Source organism: Coregonus lavaretus, assembly GCF_964263955.1.
Source record: "Coregonus lavaretus genome assembly, chromosome: 26".
NCBI lineage: Eukaryota > Metazoa > Chordata > Actinopteri > Salmoniformes > Salmonidae > Coregonus > Coregonus lavaretus.
The window spans coordinates 13,644,518-13,667,148 of record NC_140013.1 but is presented as its reverse complement, the minus strand read 5'-3'; the positions used below and the strand labels follow the sequence as shown (position 1 = coordinate 13,667,148).

Below are 22,631 nucleotides of genomic sequence, written 5' to 3'. Positions count from 1 at the left end.
CTTAGAATCACTCATGATCGCCCGCACACACACACACACACGCAAGTTCTAGTTTCCCTCTCTCATGCTCTCGTCGAACCCGCTGACCCATTCCTCTACTTCTTCACCTGCTGTGTAGTTTCTTTCTCCTCTCTCTCTCTCTCTCTCTCTCTCTCTCTCTCTCTCTCTCTCTCTCTCTCTCTCTCTCCCTCTATCTCTCTCCTCTCTCTCTCTCTCTCTCTCTCTCCTCTCTCTCTCTCTCTCCTCTCTCTCTCTCTCTCTCTCTCTCTCTCTCTCTCTCTCTCTCTCTCTCTCTCTCTCTCTCTCTCTCTCTCTCTCTCTCTCTCTCTCTCTCTCTCTCTCTCTCTCTCTCTCCATCTCACTGTCTCTCTCTCGCTGCCTTTCTCTCTCTCTCTGCCTCTCTCTCTCTCTCTCTCTCTCTCTCTCTCTCGCTCGTGCCTCCCTCTCATGGCCCTGTGTATAGTATCAGTGACTCTGGTTGGCAGTGACACATCCCCTGCAGCCATGACACACCCCCAATGGCACAGTTCCTCTCCTCCTCCCCAGAGAAAGTGTGTGTTTTGGACAGAGACTGTGTGAGTGTGTGTTTAGGAGGGAGAGAGAGAGACACACTGTTGGTGTGTGTACTGTATGTGTAAATGTCTTTGTGTGTGTGTGTATGTGTGTATTGTATGTGTGTTTCTGAATCTCTGTGTGTGTGTGTGTGTGTGTGTGTGCCTGCTTCCTCTTCCGGATGAGCTGTCATCTCCTCTCTGTGAGTCCTGTGTCTCCAGTCCCTACCCCACCTGCTCCAGATGTGACAGTCTTCCTTCCGTAAGGTCGACAATTAGCCAATTAGCACTTCAATAAATGGCTCACACAGCAGGCCCGGGCTCCACTGGGGGTAGGCCTCAGATCCTGGGCCTCGCCTAGCTCTCTTATCCAGCAGGAAGCTAACAGAGGAGGGCTTTGGTTTCCTCCTCCATTACAGCTTCTCTCCATATGCTCCTTTTAGAGTTTGTTCTTTTGCTACTTGTGCCACTTGTTTTTTGTCACCTCTCTTGGTTATTTATCAAGCATTCTTTCACAGACCCATGTGTTGTACTTTCTATTTGCTGAATATGTTGATACTTGTTTTGCTGATGAGAGGAAGTGTTTCTTTCACTCCTACATTTTAGGAGTGAATGAATAACAGCATAGTGTTCTCCTGGTCACGAGCAGTTGCAACAGGGGGGATGTTTGTGTTAAAGGAGGGGAGGCCACCCTTACTGGTCTAACTAATGGAGTAATTGTCCTTTGGGCTTACTTTCTCTGTCTCTGTGTCTCTCTCTGTCTCTATCTCTCTCTGTCTCTGTCTCTGTCAATTCAATTAAATTCAAAGGGCTTTATTGGCATGGGAAACATATGTTTACATTGCCAAAGCAAGTGAAATAGATAATAAACAAAATTGAAATAAACAATAAAAAATGTACAGTAAACATTACACTCAAAAAAGTTTCAAAGGAATAGAGACATTTCAAATGTCATATTATGTCTATGTGTTGTAACGATGTGCAAATAGTTAAAGTACAAAAGGGAAAATAAATAAACATAAATATGGGTTGTATTTACAATGGTGTTTGTTCTTCACTGGTTGCCCTTTTCTTGTGGCAACAGGTCACAAATCTCGCTGCTGTGATGGCACACTGTGGTATTTCACCCAATAGATATGGGAATTTATAAAAAATTTGATTTGTTTTGGAATTCTTTGTGGGTCTGTGTAATCTGAGGGAAATATGTGTCTCTAATATAGTCATACATTTGGCAGGAGGTTAGGAAGTGCAGCTCAGTTTCCACCTCATTTTGTGGGCAGTGTGCACATAGCCTCTCTTCTCTTGAGAGCCAGGTCTGCCTACGGCGGCCTTTCTCAATAGCAAGGCTATGCTCACTGAGTCTGTACATAGTCAAAGCTTTCCTTAAGTTTGGGTCAGTCACAGTGGTCAGGTATTCTGCCACTGTGTAATCTCTGTTTAGGGCCAAATTGCATTCCAGGTTTTGGAATCGCTTCCTTTTGGTGGTTGTAGAATTTAACGGCTCTTTTCTGGATTTTGATAATTAGCGGGTATCGGCCTAATTCTGCTCTGCATGCATTATTTGGTGTTTTACGTTGTACACAGAGGATGTTTTTGCAGAATTCAGCATGTCTCAGTCTCTCTGTCTCTCTCTCTGTCTCTCTCTCTGTCGCTCTCTCTCTCTGTATCTCTCTATTTGTTTGTGTCCCATGTATGACCTGGTCCCTGTTTTATTGTACTGTTATCCAGTTGCAGAACCAGGAATTCACTGGGGTAGCTGAGCATTCTTTATTGGGGGTGCTAAAGGGGGTGTTAGGCTTATTCTTGAGGGTGCCCCTCCCTGGAGCCCCTCCCTGGAGCCACTCCCTGCTGATATCTCCTCTGATGTTCTGGTGTGTTTGCTGCTTCAGAAGCTGCTGGTTGGTGATTTCCCCCATGAACTGGAAGCGGAGGATATGGAAGAGGACGTCCCCAAACGCAAGAACCGCAAGAACCGCGAAGGACGGGTAAGACAAGAGAAACACACAGGAACATACAGCCACCTACCGTACCTGTATTGTTGGCACTGCATAGGGCAACATTTTCCTCTCGCAAATACACAAGTGATATGACTTAATGCACCGTAACATTTGAAATAAACAGGAGAACTGATACTTCAGCTTGCAATTTCATTGCGTGTACAGTGTGTATCCGTGTGAATACCAAAACTGGTTAAACTAAACTTCCTTCTCACATTTCGCTCATATTATAATTTCACTCATCCTGTCTATTTGAAATATTACTGTATTTGAAATGTTACTTTACTTTCACTCATCCTCTCTTTTCTGTTTCAACTTCCCGTTAACACTTTGTTATCTATCAAGAGAAGTAACTTATAGAAAAAACATTAATGGAGGTAAAACAGCCAGTCAACTTATCCCTCTCCCTGAATGAGACAGTCACAGGCTTCCTCCCTCCATCCAGTTCCCTTTACATTTCCGATAGCTAGCTGACTCTCTTGTCTAGTATATAGTACCCACTGCAAGTTATGCAAACTCTAGCCTCTCAAGTAGTGCTATCAATTCCTCATGGAAGCCCTCTCTCTCCTCTCCTGCTGTACTGAGAGGGTGACGGGAAGCATCGGCATCCTTGATCCGTTCTAGCTCCTCTGCTCTGCTCTGGCTGGCTCTCTCCTCTTTTCTTCTCCTCTCCTCTCCTCTCCTGTCCTCTCCTCTCCTCTCCTCTCCTCTCCTCTCCTCTCCTCTCCTCTCCTCTCCACTCCTCTCCTCTCCTCTCCTCTCCTCTCCTCTCCTCTCCTCTCCTCTCCTCTCCTCTCCTCTCCTCTCCTCTCCTCTCCTCTCCTCTCCTCTCTCCTGCCCGCTCCTCTTCTCTCATGCTGTCAGCGGTACAGTAGCAGCCGTGCACTGAGTACTAAGGAGCCATCATATTTTTCCTCTCAGCTTTAAAGATAAAACAGATACCAATTCATATCTCAGTTCACTATACTAAATTCATACATTTTGGGATGGAGGGTGGATACAAATCATTATTGTAAGTGTATTAGTAGTGTATGAATCATGTGGGCAATAGATACAATACAATCATGTGGGAATTAGATACAGTACAATAATTTGTGCATTAGATACAGTATACAGTATTTCGATATGCAGTGAGTTATCAGATCGTGTACATGGATGCATTCTAAATAACTCTTATTAGATGAGAAAAACACCTCTCTCTCTCTCCATCTTGTGTGAAGCCTCACTGCAGGCTGTAACACTGTATCTATAATCCAAACAGCCATGTTGTTAATTGGAGCTTGAAGTTCCCTGTTAGGTGTCATCAACCCTGCCTGTCAGGCAAGGGTGATTAGAGAGAGGGGGGCACCTGTTAAAGTAGCAGATGATTATGGTGTGTAGGAGTATGGTGTGCTTGTGTGTGTGTGCTTGTGTGTGTGTGTGTGTGTGTGTGTGTGTGTGTGTGTGTAGAGTGTGAACTCCGCTCAACCGTCAGTGTTCTCGCTGCAGGCCTGTGGTGTAGGGGGTATGAGGAAGAGACAAGAACCCAGCACCATTGAGGACAGGGACAAGCCGTACGTCTGTGACAGTGAGTATCACACACACACACACACACACACACACATACACACCATGTCTAAGAGCCATAGACAACATTCTTACTGCAGGCTAAACTACACTGGCAAGCATATGGCTGCTGTCTCCACTCTGCACAAAGCAAGCAATTATCTCACTGCCAATGTTATGAGGACAACTTCTCTAGTGGAAATGAGTCTGCTAGAGCAACAAGCGCTAACGGGAACACTATAGAGCAATCTATAGAGCAATATTCAAACTAAAACGGTGACATGGCATTAGCTAGTGATGGATACAGCATTCATTAATTGTGAGTGTATCTATTGTCAGTGAAGCACAATTGCATTCACTCATATCTTTTACTGATAGATATGGTACAGATACAGTATGTCATGATGATTGTATTGGGCTACATTTAGTTCTGTCTCTTGATTTTGCTTGTGTGGTTGTGTTCCAGTCTGTGGGAAGCGCTATAAGAACCGCCCGGGCCTGAGCTACCACTACACCCACACACACCTAGCGGACGAGGAGGGAGAGGAGGACTCTGAGCGCCACACCCTGCCCTTCCAGCGCAAGAACAACCACAAGCGTGAGTCCCTATGCTACAGTATGCTCTATGCTTTACCCTAAGGCTGGCTGCTGCACTATGCCATATACCCTCATGTCAAAGTGACCAGATCTAGATGCAGTATCCTACAGAATGTTACTGAACAGCAACTTGCACATTTCCTTTGTAGCGCACACTGTGTGAAGTACAGACTAATGTATAATGTAGTAGCATTTATGTCTGTCTGTCTGTCTGCATGCCTGTCTGTCTGTAATGCTGTTTGATTAGCATGGCCCTGAATTGGACGGTGTTAATTGGCTGAACAGGGACACTGAGAGGAAGGGTGGCAGGAGGGGGATCTGTTTTGTTCCCCTCTCTCCACCAGCATGTTCCATGTCTGAGGCTGGCAATTTACAGTGCACTGAGAGAGGTTGCATCCCAAATGGCACTTTGTAGGGAATAGGGTGTCTTTTGGGATGCCGACAGAGACACACAGCTGTAGTCGTCCCCACATCAATGTCCTTGTAGAAAAATACCCATTTACCTCCTAGAGTTAATTGACTGAGCGCTGTTTTAAATTGGCCTGTCTTAGTGGATTGTCCGTCAATGGGTCCTGGTGCTGATGCCTCTGTGTGTGTGTGTGTGTGTGTGTGTGTGTGTGTGTGTGTGTGTGTGTGTGTGTGTGTGCTGCAGTTGTAGGACTCTGCAGGGTGAAAGAGAAGAGAATGGCTGCATTAGAGAGGTTTAATATCCTCCTCTCTTCTCCTCCTGCTACAAACATGCAGGCACACGCGCTTGTTCACACACACACACACACACACACACACACCAATACATACATGCACAAAACTCAATCTACTTGTGAAATGAAAATAAAAGCCTATTGTGTGTGTGTGTCTGCATGTGCGTTTGTGTGTGCGTGTTTCTATCTTATGGTTTTCCCAATATAATAAGTGTCAAGTTGCAGATGTACCCCCTCCTTTATATTACACCATATATAATCATATTAATATGAATGGTTATAATGAAACTGGTCCATACATTATTCACGTAATATTCTTCCTAAAAGATGTCTAGACTAGAGTCTGTAAGCCTGGTGCACCCAAAAACTATATTTTGGTATTTGGTTCATTCGGTCCATTGTTGATATAGGCACTTAACCCTAACTGCTCCTGTAAGTCGCTCTGGATAAGAGCGTCTGCTAAATGACTAAAATGTAAAATGTATAGTCCCATGTTTTTGCAGGTCAGCAATCAACTTTAAATTATATATACGTTTCAAAATGCAGAAACCGAGTGTGGAAGATCGCTGAAATCCAAAGTCTCTTTCTTCTCTTTTATTTTGTTATTTTACCCCCATCATTCTCTCCCTCTCCTTTTTTCATCAGTTTGATAAATTACAGATTATTCCACTAGGAGATGAGATTCTCTCTCTCTCTCTCTCTCTCTCTCTCTCGCTCTATCTCTCTCTCTCTCTTTCTCATTCTCTACCTATTTTCTCCCTCACTCTTCATCGCCAGTTTACCATGCTTTCTTTCTTTCCTTTCCCTCTTCTCTCTGAATCTCTCTCTCCATTTCTTTCTCTCCTTATCTCCCTCTCTCTACTTTTGTCTTATGATTTATCCATCGCTTGTTTTTTTCCTTCATTTTTTCTGTATTTATTTCCATTGCAGGAGTGGAAGCCGATTGTTAAAATGAACTGCAGCATTAAAATTCATGGCTGCCTCTCAATTTTTTTTTCTTCATAAAGTGAGAGAGGCAGGAGTGGTGGGGGGTGGGGGCTGGTTTTGGGCATTGATGTGATGGGGGAGGAGGGAGGGGTGTTTACTTTAGAGGTCGGCCCTCTGGTGTGCACCTGAAAATTGGTTTTGTGAGCAGAAAGAGTCAAGCCAGTTCTCGTTAAGTCCTCTCCCCAAATCAGAATTGAGATTCCGAGTCTGGTTTATCTGGAAGGACAGACGGTCGGAGGAGTGAGATCAGGAGGGGAGATGGAGGGATGGAGGGGGTAACATGTAATTGAGCCCTTTGAAGGTCAGCGTCCTTTTGTTCCTGTTGTTCTTTTTCTATATTTATTTATTTTTAATTCTTGCCTAGTTTCACCTCGCTCACAAAATGGCTTCACTCGCCTTGCTCCGCCAGTGTGAGAAGGAATCATTGTGATCAGCTATAAGGACAAAATTAATTATGTATCAAACCTAAAATGGCGTCCTGGCTGTCTCTGTTCCCTCTTTCTCTTTCTCTCTCTCTCTCTCTCTCTCTCTCTCTCTCTCTCTCTCTCTCTCTCTCTCTCTCTCTCTCTCTTTCTCTCTCTCTCTGTGTGTGTGGGGTAGGATACAATATGTGGAATAGATCTGTGGAGTGGTGGTTGGTTCTGTTCCAGCAGATTCACATGTGATGAAAGTCCTGCAGTAAGAAAGAGAGGGTGGTCGTTTAATGATGGTCTGGTGACAGTGGAGGGCCTGTGTCACTGTGTCATTGTAGGGACGGCGAAGATTCAGGCAGCTGCACAGCCACTATAGAAGATCTAGTCTAGAGAGCCCAGTTAAATTGTATGTAATTGTTGCAATATTTTGTGAGTGGGCAGCATATACTATCATCCAAAATTGACATGTTGAATTATTTTGCCATATTAAATTATTGTATAATGCGCTAATGTGGACAGTTTGTGTTACTACCATACACAAACTCGCATTTTCACCTCGTACAATTTAGAGATTTTTTATAACCTCAGATTGGTGATGTTAATATACAAGTTTATAGTCATCAAGATGACACTAAATCAATTGCTTGAAACAGATTAATATCTTTGGTTTGGTATGGTTGATTTGATCATACGCACCTGTCCGTCGCAGGGCTTAGAACGCAGTTGTGAAATTCAAATTGAAATGGCAAGGGAAAATTGAGGCGCTCTCTTTATAAAAGCTGCTGGCCACAAACAAATACACAGATTTTACATTCAAGCTATCACTGAAATAAGAGCCAACCCCTGTCACTATTTAGACTTACCCGTGGAGAGATGATTCGTTAAAATTATCCTTCTGCGTATTGGCAATCTAACGTAAGCATTGTCCCACAAGGTGATGAGTTGATAAATACAGGTTCTCATCTATCGACAGGTATATCTAGTATTCCCAAGTAAATTGTGGTACATGTAGCGGCAGCGAATTGTCCCAGTTCCATTGATTTCCATACTAGATTAACGTGAGTGATTCATCTGTGCACGCTATTGATTACAGTAGAACAAGCAAATCAATTTCAATCTGGAATGACCGCTTGGTAAATTTGATGCATCAGCAGTTTTTAAGGTACTAATTTAGCAAAATACAAGTAATCTGAACTCAAGTAATTGTATGTATTAGTCTTCAACATATCACAACTTATTTCAGCATATTGATTATGAATTTATTTGGACATTTAAAACCGGTGTTTTGACACTCGGCTATATATAAAAACTAGGAAGCAGCAACAGTATAATTTTCAACGTATGTTTTAGTAATATAAATTGTACTTTTAACGTAATGTTTTCGACATTAATCAACTTAATCAGGTAAAAACTACTAAATGAACCCCAATAACATGCTATGATTTATTTGATTTTGATGGTATTAGTGAAATCGTGAAAATGATTTTGTCCTGACTAGTCATTGTGTCTGTACTATAACAGACAGGTACAGAACAGAGTAGCCTATAGAGGAGACTGAGTAGAGATACAGGCTGGGTTCAGAGAGAGAGGACAGGGGTGGTGGGGGCAGGGCAGTACATTCATGACCCACGGACCCTGAACATACAACACACACTACCTGAACAAACTACATGATCAGCACACTACACCACTACAAATACAGAAAATGTATACTGTACCTAACCATATAAAATAAAGGTAAACATAGTCCAAGTGACAACCAGCTTATGGGGCAGTTTTCCGCACAAAGATTAAGCCGAATCCTGAACTAAAAAAGCATTTTCAATGGAGATTCACTATTGAGTTTGCTTTTTAGTCCAGGACTAGGCTTAATCTATCTCTGGGAAAATGCCCCTATGAGTTTACCTGACTTTAGATTCTATAGTCTAGCTCAAACGGCGATCTGTTTAGGTGTAGTCAGTCCCAGTTGCTCAGTCCCTTGCTTGCTGTAACCGGGGCTGGGACTTTGTCTACCAGATTGCCCCACCATGTTAATGAATGATGTCTCTTATTAGAGTGCAGACCATTCTGGGCTTTACCAAGTTAATTATTCAACCCCAACCATCACCTTTAGCTGTTATTTTGGTCTGGTTTCTTCCTGAACTTTCCACATGCCTGTGTTGCTGGTGCCAGTGCCGGTACAGTAGCTTCCTCCATAGCCAGACCAGCTCACGCTGCCTTCCGCCCCGTCACTGCACTGCCTCCTCTACCGCAACAAAGCAGGAAGAGAAACGGCTGTTGCCTAGCAATCCGGTTGCTATAGTGACAGGCTGGGCTCCCTCCTAAAGAGTATGTTGTTATGTACATTGAGGAGGGAGGGGAAGAGGGGAGGGAGGGGGGAGTGAAGTTTGGCATTGGAGGGGTTGAAATGGAGGGGGCAGAGGAGTTAAAGGCAACAGAAAGATGAAAGAGAGAGAGAGTGAAAGAAGGAGAGTGAGAGTAAAGAATTCTCTTTATGATTTATCATATATATTACCCCAGACAGGGAAAAGGCAGGCTGATTTCGCACTGCTTCATTTGGTATTCCGTATTAACAGAGGAGAGGCTTGCTGAGTTAGGATTGGATCCTCATTCATTTGGCCATCTTACTATAACCCCCCCACCTTCTGCTCATGAAAACATATCAGTCTGTCTGTCTGAGCTTAGACACACACACACACACACCACACACACACACTATCTTTCTAGGATGTCTTATATGTACTGTACTGTATACCTGTGTCTAAATTCCAGCGTTTCCTCAGTATTGATTTGGCTGGTCAGACAATAGGGAGTTTAGGGGCATTTTAACAGGATTACAGAGTCACATGGGGGAAAGTATAGAACTGTTCTACCTCCACAGAAAAGGATTCATATTTGCATTTTTCTGAGCATCAAACATACATTCCTGTAACACCCTGGCTCTGGGACTCTATATGTTGAGCCAGGGTGTGTTCTTTCTATGTGGTGTATTTCTATGTTGGGAGTTCTAGTTTGTTTATTTCTATGTTGGCCTGAGTGACTCCCAATCAGAGGCAACGAGTGTCAGCTTTTGGCTGGTTGTCTCTGATTGGTCTGTTTTTCCCTTTGTGTTTGTGGGTTCTTGTTCCGTGTTGGTCTATGTTACCTAGGACGTTACGAGTCGTTTGTTGTTTTTGTTTACTGTCCGTGTTTATCGCTAATGATAAATAAACATGTTCGTTCATCACGCTGCGCCTTGGTCCTCCTCTCTTAACGACGATCGTGACAGAAGATCCCACCAAGACTGGACCAAGCAGCAAGTCCAGGAGCCATCGCCTGAGAGATCTCTAGCGGATCTCCTTCGCCTCCTCGACTGGGTCAAGCCATGTGAGGAAGAGAGGGGCTTGACGTGGAAGCAGAAGGGTGAAAGACTGGCAAAAAGTATGGAGACCTGGTCCACGGGTAGGAGTGAAGCCCATAAAATTTTTAAGGGGGGGCTAACGCCGTGGACGACGGGGCAGCAGGAGACCGCGACAGAGCAGCCCAGCGGGTTGGCAGAGGAGGCCGCCAGGTTACGGGGGCCACTGGTCGAAGAGGGGAAGGAAGGTGTAGAGGCACGGCGAGAGGTACTGGGGTGTGTTACCAGTCCGGTCCGGCCCGTTCCTGATCCCTGCATAGGGCCAGTGGTGTGTGTCCCCAGTACGGTCCGGCCTGTTCCTGTTCCTCGCATCGAGCCTGTGGTGCGTGTCGCCAGCCCGGCCCGGCCTGTTCCTGCTCCCCGCACCGAGCCTATGGTGCGCGTCGCCGGCCCGGCCTGTTCCTGCTCCCCGCACCGAGCCTATGGTGCGCGTCGCCAGCCCGGTCCGGCCCGCTCCTGCTCCCCACACCAAGCCAGTGGTGTGCGTCGTCAGTCCGGCACGGCCCGTGCCTGTTCCCCACACCAAGCCAGTGGTGTGCGTCGCCAGCCCGGTCCGGTCCGCTCCTGCTCCCCACACCAAGCCAGTGGTGTGCGTCGTCAGTCCGGCACGGCCCGTGCCTGTTCCCCACACCAAGCCAATGGTGCGCGTCGCCAGCCCGGTCCGGTCCGCTCCTGCTCCCCACACCAAGCCAGTGGTGTGCGTCGTCAGTCCGGCACGTCCCGTGCCTGTTCCACCGGCACCGGTCAGATGCTTCACACCGGAGCTAGAGCAATCCGCTCCACCAGTGTGCAGTCCAGCTCCGGCCAGCGGGGCCAGACCGGACCAGGGGTACTTTGGGGGGTTGGAGAGGGAGCGGGGATCAGGCCCGGAGCCGGATCCGCCGCCTAGGCGGAGTGCCCACCCGGTCCCTCCCCTGTGGTGTTTGGTTGACGCGGTCGGAGTCCGCGCCTTTAGGGGGGGGTACTGTCACGCCCTGGCTCTGGGGACACTGTTATGTTGAGCCAGGGTGTGTAGATTTGTGTTGTAGTTCTAGTTGGTTCATTTCTATGTTGGCCAGTGTGGTTCTCAATCAGAGGCAACGAGTGTCAGCTGTGGCTGGTTGTCTCTGATTGGGAACCACATTTATACAGGCTGTTTTCCCACAGTAGTTGTGGGATCTTGTTCTAGTTGGTTTGTGTTAGACCGTTGACTGTCACGTTATCGTTTTGTTGTTTTGATCGTGTATCACCTATAATAAATATGTTCGCATTCAACGCTGCGCCTTGGTCCTCCTCTCTTACCGACGATCGTGACAGAAGAACCCACCATACAAGGACCAAGCAGCGTGTCCAGGAGCAGGCAGACTGGACATGGGAGGAAGCGCCGGGAAAGGAGATGGAGAGGTTGGCGATGGCCCAGGTGGGCAAATCGTGGTCCTGGGAGGACATGCTCGGGGGCAAAGGGCCATGGGCTAGGATTAAGGCCCTGGCGAGAGAGGAGCAGCGGCGTCAGCAGTGTCATCGTCGGACGGACGAGAGGCAACCCCAAAAAATTTTTTTTGGGGGCACACGGCATGGGCGGCTGGGCAGCAGGAGGCTGCCACAGGGCGATTTGGAGAGGAGGCCACCGGGTTTGGGGGGCCAGAAGGCAGGTTGGCGGAGCCTGGATGGAGAGCAGAGCCAACTCCCCGTACTCAGGCATGGCAGCATGAGACTGGTCAGGTTCCGGGGTATGCAGAGCTGCGTACTGTGCCAAGAGTGGTCCGGCATAGTCCGGTACGTCCTGTGCGAGCACCCCGCACGTGTTGTGCGAAGGTGGGCATGCAGCCAGGACGGAGTGTGCCGGCTCAGCGCTCGTGGCCTCCAGTGCCTCTCCTCGGTCCCGGATATCCTGCGCCAGTGTCACGTGCTGTTATGCCAGTACGGGTACACAGCCCTGTACGTCCTGTGCTGATGCCTCACACAGAGTGTGTGAAGGTAGGCATTCAGCCAGGACGGGTTGTGGCAGCTCTTCACTCCAGGTCTCCTATCCGTCGCCACAGCCCGGCCCGGCCTGTCCCTGCTCCACGCACCAAGCCTACGGTGTGCGTCGCCAGCCCGGTCCGGCCTGTCCCTGCTCCTCGCACCAAGCCTACGGTGTGCGTCGCCAGCCCGGTCCGGCCTGTCCCTGCTCCACGCACCAAGCCTACGGTGTGCGTCGCCAGCCCGGTCCGGCCTGTCCCTGCTCCACGCACCAAGCCTACGGTGTGCGTCGCCAGCCCGGTCCGGCCTGTCCCTGCTCCTCGCACCAAGCCTACGGTGTGCGTCGCCAGCCCGGTCCGGCCTGTCCCTGCTCCACGCACCAAGCCTACGGTGTGCGTCGCCAGCCCGGTCCGGCCTGTCCCTGCTCCACGCACCAAGCCTACGGTGTGCGTCGCCAGCCCGGTCCGGCCTGTCCCTGCTCCTCGCACCAAGCCAGGGGTGCGCATCGTCAGCCCGGTCCGGCCCGTTCCTACTCCACGCACCAAGCCAGGGGTGCGAGTCGTCAGCCCGGTCCGGCCCGTTCCGGCTCCACGCACCAAGCCAGGGGTGCGCATCGTCAGCCCGGTCCGGCCCGTTCCTACTCCACGCACCAAGCCAGGGGTGCGCATCGTCAGCCCGATTCGGCCCGTTCCTACTCCACGCACCAAGCCAGGGGTGCGAGTCGTCAGCCCGGTCCGGCCCGTTCCGGCTCCACGCACCAAGCCAGGGGTGCGCGTCGTCAGTCCAGCACAACCCGTGCCTGGGTCACCGGTGCCTGGTAAGGTACCGGTCAACTGCTCCACTACGGAGCTGAAGCTAACCGCTCCTGCTACGTCCAGTTCAGCTCCAGCCAGCGGGGCCAGACCGGACCAGGGGCGCTATGGGGGGTTTATTGGAGGGTGGTGGGCAAGGCCGGAGCCAGAACCGCCGCCGAGGAGGAATGCCCACCCAGCCCTCCCCTGTTTTGCTCTAGTTGAGGCGCGGTCGCAGTCCGCGCCTTTAGGGGGGGGTACTGTAACACCCTGGCTCTGGGACTCTATATGTTGAGCCAGGGTGTGTTCTTTCTATGTGGTGTATTTCTATGTTGGGAGTTCTATTTTGTTTATTTCTATGTTGGCCTGAGTGACTCCCAATCAGAGGCAACGAGTGTCAGCTTTTGGCTGGTTGTCTCTGATTGGGAGCCATATTTAAACTGTCTGTTTTTCCCTTTGTGTTTGTGGGTTCTTGTTCCGTGTTGGTCTATGTTACCTAGGACGTTACGAGTCGTTTGTTGTTTTTGTTTACTGTCCGTGTTTATCGCTAATGATAAATAAACATGTTCGTTCATCACGCTGCGCCTTGGTCCTCCTCTCTTAACGACGATTGTGACAATTCCAGTTGGCACAGGGGTGTGTGTGTATGATTTGTGTGTGTGTGTGTGTATGAATATATACACTACTGGTAAAATGTTTTAGAACACCTACTCATTCAAGGGTTTTTCTTTATTTTGACTATTTTCTACATTGTAGAATAATAGTGAAGACATCAAAACGATGAAAGAACACATATGAAATCATGTAGTAACCAAAAAAAGTGTTAAACAAATCAACATATATTTTATATTTGAGATTCTTCAAATAGTCACCCTTTGCCTTGATGACAGCTTTGCACACTCTTGGCATTCTCTCAACCAGCTTCATGAGGTAGTCACCTGGAATGCATTTCAATTAACAGGTGTGACTTCTTAAAAGTTAATTTGTGGTATTTCTTTCCTTCTTAATGCGTTTGAGCCAATCAGTTGTGTTGTGGTAGACCAAGGTAGGGGTGGTATACAGAAGATAGCCCTATTTGGCAAAAGACCAAGTCCATATTATGGCAAGAACAGCTCAAATAAGCAAAGAGAAATGACAGTCCATCATTACTTTAAGACATGAAGGTCAGTCAATATGGACAATTTCAAGAACTTTGAAAGTTTCTTCAAGTGCAGTCGCAAAAACCATCAAACGCTATGATGAAACTGGCTCTCATGAGGACTGCCACAGGAATGGAAGACCCAGAGTTACCTCTGCTGCAGAGGATAAGTTCATTAGAGTTACCAGCCTCAGAAATTGCAGCCCAAATAAATGCTTCACAGTTCAAGTAACAGACACATCTCAACATCAACTGTTCAGAGGAGACTGTGTGAATCAGGCCTTCATGGTCGAATTGCTGCAAAGAAACCACTACTAAAGGACACCAATAAGAAGAAAAGACTTGCTTGGGCCAAGAAGCACGAGCAATGGAGATTAGACAGGTTTAAATTGGGCCTTTGGTCTGGAGTCCAGATTGGAGGTTTTTGGTTCCAAACGCTGTGTCTTTGTGAGACGCAGTGTGGGTGAACGGATGAGTTCCGCATGTGTAGTTCCCACTGTAAAGCATGGAGGAGGAGGTGTTATGGTGTGGGGGTGCTTTGCTGGTGACACTGTCTGTGATTTATTTAGAATTCAAGGCACACTTAACCAGCATGGCTACCACAGCATTCTGCAGCGATACACCATCCCATCTGGTTTGGGCTTAGTGGGACTATCATTTGTTTTTCAACAGGACAATGACCCAACACACCTCCAGGCTGTGTAAGGGCTATTTTACCAAGAACGAAAGGGATGGAGTGCTGCATCAGATGACCGGGCCTCCACAATCCCCCGACCTCAACCAAATTGAGATGGTTTGGGATGAGTCAGACCGCAGAGTGGAAAAGGAAAAGCAAACAATTGCTCAGCATGTGGGAACTCCTTCAAGACTGTTGTAAAAGCATTCCAGGTGAAGCTGGTTGAGAGAATGCCAAGCTATCATCAAGGCAAAGGGTGGCTATTTGAAGAATCTCAAATATAAAATATATTTTGATTTGTTTAAAACTGTTTTGGTTACTATATGATTCCATATGTGTTATTTAATAGTTTTGATGTTTTCACTATTATTCTACAATGTAGAAAATAGTAAAAATATAGAAAATCCCTTGAAGGAGTAGGTGTTCTAAAACTTTTGACTGGTAGTGTATGTGTGTGTATGTGTGTATATGCATGTGTGTGTATGTACAGTGCATTCGGAAACTATTCAGACCCCTTGACTTTCTCCACATTTTGTTACATTACAGCCTTATTCTAAAATTGATTAAATTGTTTTTCCCCTCATCAATCTACACACAATACCCCATAATGACAAAGAAGAAACAGGTTTTTAGAAATGTTTGCAAAAGCTGAAATATCACATTTACATACGTATTCAGACCCTTTACTCAGTACTGTGTTAAATCACTTTTGGCAGCGATTACAGCCTCGAGTCTTCTTGGATGTTGTCACAACTTCCTCCGAAGCTGCCTCTCCTCCTTGTTCGGGCAGGCTTCGGCGTTCGCTGTCACTGGCCTTCTAGCCACTGCCGCTCCATATCTCATCATTCCATTTGTCTTGTCTTGTCAGTTACACACACCTGGTTCATATTCCCCTCATTAGTACATGTATCAGTGTTCCCTCTGCCCCCTTGTCCTTGTGGGTGATTGTTTCATGTGAGATGAGTGGAGCTCGGTGGAGCTACCTGTATTTTGTATTGCCGGGGTATATTTTCCCCGTATGCCTGTATTTGTTCCAGTGCGCCTGTTTTGCGCACTGGACTGTTGACGCTATCCAGCGTAACTGTGTACTACGGAATAAACTCCTCTGTATTCTGTGATTTACCCTCCTGCGCCTGACTCCTTCAAATCACACACTCACAGAATCACCCACCCGCTATGGAGTCAGCGGGAGAGGAACGCATGCCTGGAGTCGTGGTGCGGGTCCAGGAGCATTCAACGATGCTAGCCAGCTTGGGAGAAGCGATGGATCGGGTTCTTCAGATCATCCAATGCCTGGAGAGGACCCGATCTGTCGAGACCAGCTGGGCAACCAGATCCAGCCACACACACCCCAGCACACAAGAGGGATCCATATATCCCGACCACGGGAGTTCGACGGGACAGCTGCTCTCTGCCAAGGATTCCTCCTCCAACTGGAGCTCTACTTCTCCAGCATCAGGCCGGCACCCTCGGAATGGGAGTAGGTGTCCGCCCTTGTTTCCTGCCTCTCGGGGAAAGCCCTGTAGTGGGCCAACGCGGTCTGGAATGAAGGAGGAGCCGCGTTGGAAAACTTTGGGGAGTTTGCTCGCCTCTTTCGGGCTGTCTTCGTTCACCCGCCCGAGAGGCGGGCGAGCGGCTAGTCCACCTGAGGCAGGGGACGAGGACTGTGCAGGACTTCGCCTTGGAGCTCCGGACTCTAGCAGCTGGGTCCGGGTGGAACTAGCGGCCCTTATCGACCACTTCCGGTGCCATCTGCGGGAGGACTTCCGAAGGGAGCTAGCCTGCCGGGACACCATGTTGTCCTTCAACAAACTGGTGGACATGGCCATTCGTTTGGACAACCTGCTGGCAGCCAGAGGACGTCCTGGAGGGGGTCTGCCCGTTCCCACCCCGGCTGACTCGGATCCCGAGCTGATGGAGCTGGGTGGAACCGTTATCCGAGAGAGCGGAGGATGACAGCGCCAGTGCCACTCTGGTGGCATGAAGGGACATTACACCGCACATTGTCGTCAGCGTTCTTTTGGGTCTGGAGGCGGCAGGCAGGGCACTCTCGCATCACCCCAGGTATCGAACGCCCACACTCGTTCAGAGCCCTCTGCTGCGCACTGTACCCTACCCATCTACTTTCCTGATCACATGGTAGTTCCCCAGTGTAAGGCGCTAGTCGATTCAGGCGCAGCTGGGAACTTTATGGACAGGGCATTCTCACACAGTCTAGGCATTTCATTGGTTCCCCTATCCATTCCACTCCCCATCAGAGCACTTGATAGTCGACCATTAGGGTCCGGGTTTGTTCGGGAAGTTACAGCACCAGTCACCATGATTACCCACGAGACTCATTGCGAGCAAGTCACTTTTTTTTATTATTGAGTCTCCTGCTTTCCCTGTGGTATTAGGTATCCCGTGGTTAGCACTCCACAACCCCACCTTCTCATGGCCGCAGAGGGTTCTCACGGGGTGGTCGCGAGAGTGTCAGGGTAGGTGTCTAGGTGTTTCCATTGGTGCAACCCCGGTGGAAAGTCCAGACAGAACCTCCACCTCGATTTGGCGCACGTGTTTTCTAAAACGCAGGCGACCAAGTTACCACCTCATCGGGTGGGGGATTGCGCAATAAACCTCCGGGTAGACGCTGTGCCTCCCAGGAGTCAGGTGTATCCCCTGTCACAGGCTGAAACGGAGGCTATGGAAACATACGTCACCGCGCCAAGGGTATATACAGTGGGGAGAACAAGTATTTTATACACTGCCGATTTTGCAGGTTTTCCTACTTACAAAGCATGTAGAGGTCTGTCATTTTTATCATATGTACACTTCAACTGTGAGAGACGGAATCTAAAACAAAAATCCAGAAAATCACATTGTATGATCTTTAAGTAATTAATTTGCATTTTATTGCATGACATAAGTATTTGATACATCAGAAAAGCAGAACTTAATATTTGGTACAGAAACCTTTGTTTGCAATTACTTGACCAGGTTTGCACACACTGCAGCAGGGATTTTGGCCCACTCCTCCATACAGACCTTCTCCAGATCCTTCAGGTTTCGGGGCTGTCGCTGGGCAATACGGACTATCAGCTCCCTCCAAAGATTTTCTATTGGGTTCAGGTCTGGAGACTGGCTAGGCCACTCCAGGACCTTGAGATGCTTCTTACGGAGCCACTCCTTAGTTGCCCTGGCTGTGTGTTTCGGGTCGTTGTCATGCTGGAAGACCCAGCCACGACCCATCTTCAATGCTCTTACTGATGGAAGGAGGTTGTTGGCCAAGATCTCGCGATACATGGCCCCATCCATCCTCCCCTCAATACGGTGCAGTCGTCCTGTCCCCTTTGCAGAAAAGCATCCCCAAATAATGATGTTTCCACCTCCATGCTTCACGGTTGGGATGGTGTTCTTGGGGTTGTACTCATCCTTCTTCTTCCTCCAAACACGGCGAGTGGAGTTTAGACCAAAAAGCTCTATTTTTGTCTCATCAGACCACATGACCTTCTCCCATTCCTCCTCTGGATCATCCAGATGGTCATTGGCAAACTTCAGACGGGCCTGGACATGCGCTGGCTTGAGCAGGGGGACCTTGCGTGCGCTGCAGGATTTTAATCCATGACGGCGTAGTGTGTTACTAATGGTTTTCTTTGAGACTGTGGTCCCAGCTCTCTTCAGGTCATTGACCAGGTCCTGCCGTGTAGTTCTGGGCTGATCCCTCACCTTCCTCATGATCATTGATGCCCCACGAGGTGAGATCTTGCATGGAGCCCCAGACCGAGGGTGATTGACCGTCATCTTGAACTTCTTCCATTTTCTAATAATTGCGCCAACAGTTGTTGCCTTCTCACCAAGCTGCTTGCCTATTGTCCTGTAGCCCATCCCAGCCTTGTACAGGTCTACAATTTTATCCCTGATGTCCTTACACAGCTCTCTGGTCTTGGCCATTGTGGAGAGGTTGGAGTCTGTTTGATTGAGTGTGTGGACAGGTGTCTTTTATACAGGTAACGAGTTCAAACAGGTGCAGTTAATACAGGTAATGAGTGGAGAACAGGAGGGCTTCTTAAAGAAAAACTGACAGGTCTGTGAGAGCCGGAATTCTTACTGGTTGGTAGGTGATCAAATACTTATGTCATGCAATAAAATGCAAATGAATTACTTAAAAATCATACAATGTGATTTTCTGGATTTTTGTTTTAGATTCCGTCTCTCACAGTTGAAGTGTACCTATGATAAAAATGACAGACCTCTACATGCTTTGTAAGTAGGAAACCCTGCAAAATCGACAGTGTATCAAATACTTGTTCTCCCTACTGTACGTCCCTCCACTTCACCCGCTTCCTCAAGGCGGTCTGCGCCCTTGCATTGATTATCGACCACTGAACAAGGAGACGATAAGATTTAGTTATCCTCTCCCCCTCATTCCTTCAGTGATCGAGTCAATGCATGGGGCGCGCTTCTTCACCAAATTAGATCTCAGGAGTGCGTACAACCTGGTGCGTATCCGAAAGGGGGATGAGTGGAAGACAGCATTCAGCACAACCACGGGGCATTATGAATACCTGGTGATGCCCTACGGTTTGATGAATGCTCCATCCGTCTTCCAGTCCTTTGTGAACGAGGTGTTTCAGGACATGCTTGGTCGCGGTGTAGTGGTTTACATCGATGACATTCTGGTGTATTCCACTACGCGCCGAGCATGTGTCCCTGGTTCGCAAAGTGCTGGCCCGACTGTTGGAAAATGACCTTTATGCCAAGGCAGAGAAGTGTATGTTTTTCCAGCAGTCCGTCAACTTCCTCGGATACCGCATTATCACCTCAGGTGTGAAGATGGAGGGCGATCACATTTCAGCCGTGCGTAATTGGCCGACTCCCACCACGGTTAAGGAGGTGCAGCGTTTTCTTAGCTTCGCCAACTACTATATGAGGTTTATCCGGGGCTTTGGCAAGGTCGCAGCTCCCATTACATCTCTGTTGAAGGGTGGGCCGTCCCACTACGACGTTGGTGATCGGGAGCTGTTGGCTGTTGTCCGAGCCCTGACCGTGTGGAGGCATTGGCTCGAATGGGCGAAACACCCTTTCCTCGTCTGGACGGACCACCGTAACCTGGAGTACATCCGGGCAGCGAGGAGGCTGAATCCTCGCCAGGCCAGGTGGGCCCTATTCTTCACCCGGTTTGATTTCACAGTATCATACATCCCGGGTACGAAGAACGTGAAGGCAGACGCATTGTCACGGCTGTATGACACAGAGGAGAGGCACAGAGACAACACCCCCATACTCCCGGCCTCCTGCATTGTGGCGCCGGTAGTATGGGTGATGGACGCGGACATAGAGCAGGCGTTATGCACAGAGCCATCTCCACCTCAGTGTCCAGCTGGGCTGCAGTACGTGCCTGCTCTTATCCGTGATCGTCTGATCTACTGGGCACACACGTCACCCTCCTCTGGTCACCCAAGTATCGGTCGTACAGTGCGCTGACTGACCGGAAGGTACTGGTGGCCTACCTTGGCTAAGGACGTGAGGGTGTATGTCTCCTCCTGCTCGGTGTGCGCCCAGAGTAAGGCACCTAGGCACCTCCCAGCGGGTAAGTTACAACCTTTACCAGTTCCAAAACGACCATGGTCTCAACTGAGTGTTGATTTCTGACTGATCTTCCCCTCTCCCAAGTTAACACCACCATCCTGGTTGTTGTGGACTGCTTTTCCAAGGCCTGCCGCCTCCTTCCTCTGGCCGGTCTCCCCCTGCAAACTGCGGAGGCCCTGTTTACACACGTCTTCTAGCACTACGGGTTACCAGATGATATAGGGTCTGACCGAGGTCCCCAGTTCACATCCAAGGTCTGGAAGGCTTCATGGAACATCTGGGGGTCTCCGTCAGCCTGACCTCTGGTTTCCACCCCGAGTCTAATGGGCAGGTGGAACGGGTAAATCAGGATGTGGGTAGGTTCCTGCGGTCCTACTGCCAGGACCGGCTGGGGGAGTGGTCCGTGTTCTTGTCATGGGCCGAATATGCCCAGAACTCTCTCCGTCTCTCTTCCACTAACCTAACGCCATTCCAATGTGTTTTATGTTACCAACTGGTTCTGGCACCGTGGCACCAGAGCCAGACCGAGGCTCCTGCGGTGGATGACCACCTCCAATACGCTGTGCGTCGTCAGAAGGCCAACGCTGACCGTCACCGCAGTGAGGCCCCGGTCTTTGTACCGGGTGATCGGGTCTGGCTCTCGACCTGGAATCTGCCCCTCCGCCTGCCCTGCCGGAAGCTGAGTCCGCGGGTTTGTGGGGCCGTTCAAAGTCCTGAGGAGAATCAACGAGGTTACCTATAAGTTATTACTCCCCCCTGATTACCATATTAACCCCTCGTTTCATGTGTCTCTCCTCATGCCGGTGGTGGCTGGTCCGCTCCAGGAGTCTGAGGTGCGGGAGGTCCCTCCGCCTCTTCTGGACATCGAGGGGGCACCGGCTTACTCCGTCCGTTCCATCCTGGATTCGAGGCGCCGGGTGGTGGGCCTTTAGTTCCTCGTGGAGGGGGAGGGGTACGTCCAGAGGAGCGGTGCTGGGTCCCGGTGAGGGATATCCTCGATCCCTCCCTGTTGCGGGATTTCCACCATCGCCATCCGGCTCACCCTGCTCCGCGTCCTCCTGGCCGTCCCCAAGGCCGGGGTCAAGGGGGGGGGGGGTACTGTCACGACTACCTCCGAAGCTGCCTCCCCTCCTTGTTTTGGCAGGCTTCAGCGTTCGTCGTCACCGGCCTTCTAGCCACTGCCGCTCCATATCTCATCATTCCATTTGTCTTGTCTTGTCAATTACACAAACCTGGTTCATATTCCCCTCATTAGTACATGTATAAGTGTTCCCTCTGCTCCCTTGTCCTTGTGGGTGATTGTTTCATGTGAGATGAGTGGAGCTCGTGGAGCTACCTGTACTTTGTATTGCCGGGGTATATTTTCCCCGTGTGCCTGTATTTGTTCCAGAGCGCCTGTTTTGCGCACTGGAATGTTGACGTTATCCAGCGTAACTGTGTAGTACGGAATAAACTCTGTATTCTGTGATTTACCCTCCTGCGCCTGACTCCTTCAAATCACACTCTCACAGATATGACGCTACAAGCTTGGCACACCTTTGTTTGGGGAGTTTCTCCCATTCTTCTCTGCAGATCCTCTCAAACTCTGTCAGGTTGGATGGGGAGCGTCGCTGCACAGCTATTTTCAGGTCTCTCCAGAGATGTTCGATTGGGTTCAAGTCCGAGCTCTGGCTGGGCCACTCAAGGACATTCAGAGACTTGTTCCGAAGCCACTCCTGTGTTGTCTTGGCTGTGTGCTTAAGGTCGTTGTCCTGTTGGAAGGTGAACCTTCGCCCCAGTCTGAGGTGCTGAGCGCTCTGGAGCAGGTTTTCATCAAGGATCTCTCTGTACTTTGCTCCGTTAATCTTTCCCTCGATCCTGACTAAACTCCCAGTCCCTGCCGCTGAAAAACATCCCCACAGCATGATGCTGCCACCACCATGCTTCACCGTAGGGATGGTGCCATGTTTCCTCCAGATGTGACGCTTGGCATTCAGGCCAAAGAGTTAATTCTTGGTTTCATCAGACCAGAGAATCTCGTTTCTCATGGTCTGAGAGTCCTTTAGGTGCCTTTTGGCAAACTCCAAACGAGCTGTCATATGCCTTTTACTGAGGAGTGGCTTCTGTCTGGCCACTCTACCATAGAGGCCTGATTGGTGGAGTGCTGCAGAGATTGTTGTCCTTCTGGAAGGTTCTTTTCAAACATTTCTAAAAACCTGTTTTCACTTTGTCATTATAAAGTATTGTGTGTAGATTGATGAGGATTTTAAAAAATGTAATCCATTTTAGAACAAGGCTGTAATGTAACAAAATGTGGAAAAGGGGAAGGGGTCTGAATACTTTCCGAATG

At 48.9% G+C, this 22,631-nt stretch overlaps 1 protein-coding gene across 1 annotated transcript in view; it reads left to right on the top strand.

Moving 5' to 3' along the window:
- Nucleotides 1-22,631, top strand: part of dpf1 (double PHD fingers 1) — a gene marked incomplete at its 3' end in the record, with an annotated part of 59,545 nt that overhangs the window by 15,627 nt on the left and 21,287 nt on the right. The window contains exons 6-8 of the mRNA XM_084142512.1: nt 2,441-2,536; nt 4,037-4,115; nt 4,560-4,691. Coding sequence (XP_083998638.1) covers nt 2,441-2,536; nt 4,037-4,115; nt 4,560-4,691 — 307 coding nt within the window. The remainder of the gene's footprint in view (nt 1-2,440; nt 2,537-4,036; nt 4,116-4,559; nt 4,692-22,631) is intronic.